Raw genomic sequence first — 6369 nt, forward strand, 5'->3', positions numbered from 1 at the left:
GTTGAACAGAATAAGAGGTAATAAAGAAGTCTATAAACATGCAAATTCCCTATTTTATTTTATTACAACTATTTTATACTATTTTACCTTGGAATAATTTATTTATTTATTTTATATACTGTATGTTTATCTTATAAAAATATCTTGGTTCTCTATTTTTTCATATCATAGATGCCATTGGCTCTGCAGGTTTAATAATTATAAAAAATCTTGGTCATAGTGGATTTTGCCTCTATGTTTCAACCATGTTGTTCCGTCCATCCAACACTTATGTTTATATATACTCAACTCTGTGAAAGAATATTCCTTAATTATTTCCACTCGGACAGTCATCATACCAAACCCAGTAAAGTTAAAAATATATACCGTACTCGTGCAAATAAGCGCTTATTCAAATGGGGCGCTTATAAAAACAGAATGAAAATTGAGGGGGCGCTTATGGAAATAGATGAAAATCGAGGGGTTCTTATGAGAACTTATTATATCCAAGAGGCACATTTTGAATGAAAAACGATTAAATAAGGACATCAGGAAACTGCAAATTACGAATGGTGCTGCGGCGAAAAGATAATTGTCCAGAGAGCATGGCTTGTCATGACAAGAATATTGTGAGTACAGTATTACATAACAGCAGAATAGCAGATGAAATTAGTGGTGGTGGTTAGCTTGTTCGCCATCGGTCGATTGAGAATAGCAGGACGGCATGATCATTGCAGGTTTTCTTGAAAACTTAGATGAGAGTGTGTTAAAGGTGCAAATTGTCGGAAAAGGAGTAGTAGGACTAGGCTATAGACAAATGAAAGTCTAAGAAGATGAAAGTTTGAAATATACTGTCTGTCCAGGGAGCTCTCCTCATTCTGTCAAAGATAAATATCCTCACTTTGATATTGACTAAAGGAGAATGTGATTCCACTCCACACCTCAAATCATGCCAACATCCACAGTCCCATACTACCATACGTGCTGCACTGCTAACCACCACAGATGCTACAGTACCTCACAAATACTGTACCTCATGCACTGCACTAACGACTGTCTTACGTTCTGCCTAATATGCTGAGTAATTACATACTGCTTAATACAGTCATCTATCCTACCTTCCAATTGTTTCCCAGGTGTATTTTGTATGCAGTTTATGTGTAATTGCAGCTTCCCATAGGTTGATCTTCTTATCCACATCTTCTGGTGTAGAGGATGCCATGTCACTACTCATGGACTCGTTGAAGCCTTCATCATCAGCAACCTAAAGTAACAAACCAAAAATCCATGCTACATATATATCAAGACACTTGTCTGAATAAATAAATGAAATGAAATCATCACTCAATGAAATAATATGAAAATCGAGAAACACATAAATGAACATGTAAAGTAAAAAATCTCTGCAAACTAACTACCAAAATATAAAGTACTGCTCCTCTCCACTTCTTCAGCAGACCCATAAGACACCTGTTAATTGATGATTTAAGAGAGGGAAATAACTCTGTGATGATGTATTTAATTAATGCATTATTTATTCATTCTAAACAAAATTTATCATGAAATTGACAAGGGCAAGCATTCCATAAGATTTTTAAGGGCCTGTTTCTACTGGAAGGAAAAAATCAATCGAAAATCGCTTTTTTTCTTGCAGTAGAAACGGGACCAGTTCGAAAAAAGCGATAAAAAAAAATTGATTAACAACACGCAATGTATAGCATGTTAGAACAGCAAATAACTGATTTTGACGGTGCACTATTTAGCAGCAACACAAAAAGCGATTATCAGGTGAAACGTGACCTCCAGGTTGAACCACGATCATATTACTTGCGAACTTTCAAAACTATTGTTCATATCCAAGGCCTACAAGCTAAACATCAACACACAGGTGGAGCGATGAAATTACTCGTTTTGTAATTATTTTGTAGGAATATATTGGGCCTAGGACTCTCCACTCCTCTTCTGGGCCTCCGTTTTCCTCTTTCGTTCGCTGTCCAGAATATTTGAATATAAGCATTTGTTACCTTGACAAGGAAGAGGTCATGGCCGTGGAGATTTCTTCCGGGTTCCATTGGAAAAACCTGAAGCAACAATTTTGATTTGATTTGATTTATTTGATATCAACTGAATAACATCACAAAACCTGAACAACTGAATACAATGAAACAAGATTGAGAAAACAAGTCATCAATGTTGATATCTGAGATAACCCTCTAAATCCAAATAAAGTATTTATTTCCAGATGGGTCCCACAATAATTTGAATTGATATACTAAATGGTAGTAAATTTCCAATATAATTAAAAAAATTTTTATAGTCATCATGATCGTAAAAAAAACGATTTTGTGTTGTTTCACAATCTTACCCGGGCATTTAATAACAAAGTGTTACAACAAAACTGGGTTAGCATTATTGTAGTGTACAAATGATATATTGTGTAGTACACTAGGTATATTATGTCAATAATCTTCATGGTCGGAGCACAAACAATTTTTTCCCAGGTGTAGTTACAAGTAAAGGAATAAAATAGTAAAAATAAGTCTACATTATCAAATTTTACATGACAAATTTTTGAGATGTGCCCATATTCGGGCACGATATTGTCATATTACACACAAATATAGGCCTATCACAGTTGTTTATCACATATAATTTTGAGTGCGCACAAAGCCAGGAAACAAAATGTTCAGCTTACCGATGTATCCAGATTATGTTGTTGGCCCATTCTATCGGCTCTGTTCCCTGGGCATTCAAAAAGTTCCCTGTAGATTCAAGTAGAATCATTATATTAGCAACAGGGTGAAAAAATATCAATGACACTTAAAGCTATGTTCACATCAAGCCCGGATCCAGTTCGGTGCCCGGAGAGACAAAATCATGAAAAATGGGTTCAGTGTTGAAGAATAGGACTGTTCACATTAAATTTGTACACTTTACAAAAAACGTAACAACTCATGATTTTTTGTCCGAGGCTCTGGACCGGATCCGGGCTTCATGTGAACTTAACTTAAAGGTCTGACAACACTATCTGGCTGCTACTTCTATTTTCACAACGTAACCTGGATTGAATCTTCTCCTGAGGGAGCTACGTTGGCCTCAACCTCTCAGCACCTAATCGCCTGTGCTAGTGCAAATGTGAAAGACTCTAAAGTAAACCCCCACGTGGGGAGTATATCCTCCGTACAAAAGAGTGACCTAAAAATATGTCTGAACGTTTCGAAAAATAATAGGTGATTTCCACGCAGATTTTACCGAAAATAAGGTTTTGACCTAATCTTGATGTATAAACAATGTATTATGCAGTAATTACGATTTTGCACACCTATATTCCTAGTAATTTTCCGCACAAATTTGAGCTGCTTTTTGAGAAACTGTATAATCCACACAATTATGGCAAATGTGTAACCGTTTACTATGCTCGAGTCAGCTAGGGCTGGACTGTATGTAAAATAAGTGCAGCAAATAATATCCTCCTTGCAAAAATTATGCTAAAAAACCGCCAATGCTTGCTATGCAAAAATTTATACAGGAATCAGCCCATATTTTCTGAAAATTCTTTCTCAATATTTAATCAATATATGCAGGAGTTAAGATATTTATTATAGAAATCAACAGTGTTCTTATAATAGAAACATATTTATATAGGGCCAACAAAAAAAAAACAAAAAAATCTTGTGTTGGTCATGTTTTGGAAAATCAAAAAATTGGGTAGGTTGGTAGGATTTTTTTTTTTTTTTTATAGTGTAGTAAAAAAAAAAAAAAACGGATACAAAAAATTAAAATGCCGAGCCTCAATTTCATACATTTTGGGTCGGTCGGTTGGTCGGTCGTGGCCAACACAATTTTTTTTTATTTGGCCTAGTGGAATCATACCTAGAATAGTGTGGATAGCCATTAAGCTGAATATCATGCAACTGACAAGAATCTCCATAAAAGACGGGTCCACCTGGCAACCTCACCTTGTTCTTGAAGACAAAATAAACAAAAACATCTCATATGAACACATCCATTTTCTATTTTGAGACATAATTTATATTGCTTCCATTCAATGAAAGCAATGCAACTTTGGCATCAACAAATATTATTATAGCAATTACATAACTGTTTACATAATACATCTATTGAATGTTTGATACAATGATCTATTGTTGAGCTGATAGCTGCTGAACCTTAACAGTGAACCTTATCATTTTGAAGTTAATGGGCAATCAAAGGAAAAGTCTATTTTTGACAGACCAGAGGAAAAGCAATGATGGGAGTTGATAAGGATATGTCCCAGGCCGATTCTGGAAATTTTGTTCAATTCTGATACTTATTATGGCTATTATATTTGAACCAAAATAATTTGTTTGTCCTTTTTTGTGGCAACCAAGGCATAAATGTAAGGGGAGTATTAAACCATGGCACTGTTTATTTAGTTAATGTATTAAAACATTCAAGTTGCTTCTATTTTCATAATATTTGGGGCATATATTTCATTAGTGTACTTTACCTTGTTTACATGCGTAGAAATTGGTAACCTAAGAGGTTTGTGGCCAATAGGTACTTCTGCCACTGTTTCTTCACTACCAGCCAACAACAAGAGTAATTGTAAAACAGCTTTTGTTTCTGTACTAAGATCTGTAGGTAAAGAGGAGATTCCTTTTAATTGATCTGGAAGATAGTAGGCTGGCTACAGTCTCCACATCACCTCGGGGCTATAGGTTTACTGTTTTCCGAAACTAGAGCAGTCATTATTTGTTTTATGCAGTATACATCATACAAAGATTCTAAAAAAATGTAATGAAAAGAGTACCCACCATTTAGGTCTAGGCTTACTTTTCTAAGCCTTGGCAATCAAAGGGCCAATATCTCTCAGCATCAAAGAGGTTGCGACCCCTTTACTCTCCATGACTATCATAAATTAAATAGTCAGCATTTTAAGTGGGGCCTAGAAATTATACCATGACAGGGCAAAAAAGTACTATGTATAATTTAACGTGATAGTTAACAGTTTCTGTGATAAGTTGGCCCCTCTGAAATTAGAAAGAATATTAAACGATGAGTCTCACCCATTAAATGGCTACTTTAAAAAAAAAATCAGGAACAATTCGAGAAACTACTGTCAAAACAAACCGGTTAAAAAATTCATTCATACTACAAATACTGTATGTCAGCTCTACAATAATGAATGCTCTAGATAATCACTGTCTTAAATTGGTACCATAGTTGTTATAGTCCATTTCATTGTCTTTCTATTTAGTTATTATTAGTTAAGATTTTTGGTGCTAATATTATGTGTAATATTTATATTTTTGTGATATGTAATTTTCATGTATATTTTTTATATGCGACAAAAAAATCTACATTGAAGTTATAGCAGCTATTTAACAATCAGATGCCTAGAGTCTATGGATGCAGTATATAATGGTTTCTATCAGAATTAGTTAGAATGAGAATTCGTTTTCTTTGCCAATGTTTGTAAACGAAAATTTTGGCCCCCAGGGGTGGGGGCCAGGATTTTACCGATTGGGGAGGCGGTGGGGGCCAGGATTTTACTGATTGGGGAGGCCTACACTACCACAGCGTCACCATGGTTGGGGCTGAGGTAAGAAAATTTATGAGTATGGCACGTCTAGATGGCCGGAAATGGCACTCTTAAGACTCAAAATTCGAGTAGAATTTTTTTTTTCTCAATTTTTTTTTTATTGTGAAATCCCTATAGTATGCTGCTTCCTTCACTAACCTTCATCATTTGCAGCAAGCTTTTCAACGAGCTCCTCCAGTCGGCTAGCGCCATCATACAATCGTCTTTCCCTCAATTTGTAAACATTCACCAGCAAGTTCTCATAGACACTAAATCCCCTTTCGTTGCGCACTATTTTGGTTGCACTATGCGGCCCTGGTTGATATCGAAAAAGACTGTTATATGCACATGTCCTCAAACGGCGTTTACACTCTAATACACACACACACACGGTAATAACAGGCTGGACCAGATGTGGGCCAAGCAGTGTAGAACCAAGTAAATGTTTGCCAAGAGAGTCAATGTTTTCAGCCACAGAATTCATAGTTATAATACCTTAAATATTACTGACATTGTTAATCTTATTCCCTGTATAGTATTTAAACACTGAAATAAATAGAAAAAAATACATTATATACCCCTTGCAATGTTTACATTGGCCTACCTGAAACGCTGGCAGCGCACTACCCTGGTAGGCAAAATATTCTCGTAGTATAGGAGAAATGCATTGGAAATCAGAATGCTGGTTAAAATATGAAAGTTACATGGATGAAATTCACATTAATCATGTTAGCATTAGACAAAAAAATAAAAATCTACGAAATTACAGTAACAATAATAATAATTTAACAATAACAATAATTTAATAATAATAATAATAATAC

General features: G+C 35.1%; 1 protein-coding gene across 1 annotated transcript; it reads right to left on the reverse strand.

The window, feature by feature from the left end:
• Window positions 1–38: 38 nt before the first annotated feature.
• Window positions 39–6029, reverse strand: LOC117122778. The gene is made up of 6 exons (XM_033268516.1): window positions 5705–6029; window positions 4472–4599; window positions 3853–3944; window positions 2675–2741; window positions 2004–2060; window positions 39–338 (listed from the first exon to the last, which is right to left on the reverse strand). The coding sequence occupies exons 1-6, from the start codon at window positions 6027–6029 to the stop codon at window positions 333–335; spliced, it is 675 nt and encodes a 224-aa protein (XP_033124407.1). The 3' UTR covers window positions 39–332.
• Window positions 6030–6369: the final 340 nt, after the last annotated feature.

This window comes from Anneissia japonica, unplaced genomic scaffold (genome assembly GCF_011630105.1).
Source record: "Anneissia japonica isolate Jap-2015-1 unplaced genomic scaffold, ASM1163010v1 scaffold48476_len7036_cov138, whole genome shotgun sequence".
In the NCBI taxonomy this organism is placed as follows: Eukaryota; Metazoa; Echinodermata; class Crinoidea; order Comatulida; family Comatulidae; genus Anneissia; species Anneissia japonica.

Coding starts and splice junctions, on each gene's coding strand:
- LOC117122778 (XM_033268516.1), bottom strand. CDS start 6,029: ATGAATTCTGTGGCTGAAAACATTGACTCTCTTGGCAAACATTTACTT. Junction 2,742..3,852: donor GGCTATCCACACTATTCTAG/GTATGATTCCAC, acceptor TTGAATCTACAG/GGAACTTTTTGAATGCCCAG. Junction 2,061..2,674: donor AACATAATCTGGATACATCG/GTAAGCTGAACA, acceptor TTGTTGCTTCAG/GTTTTTCCAATGGAACCCGG.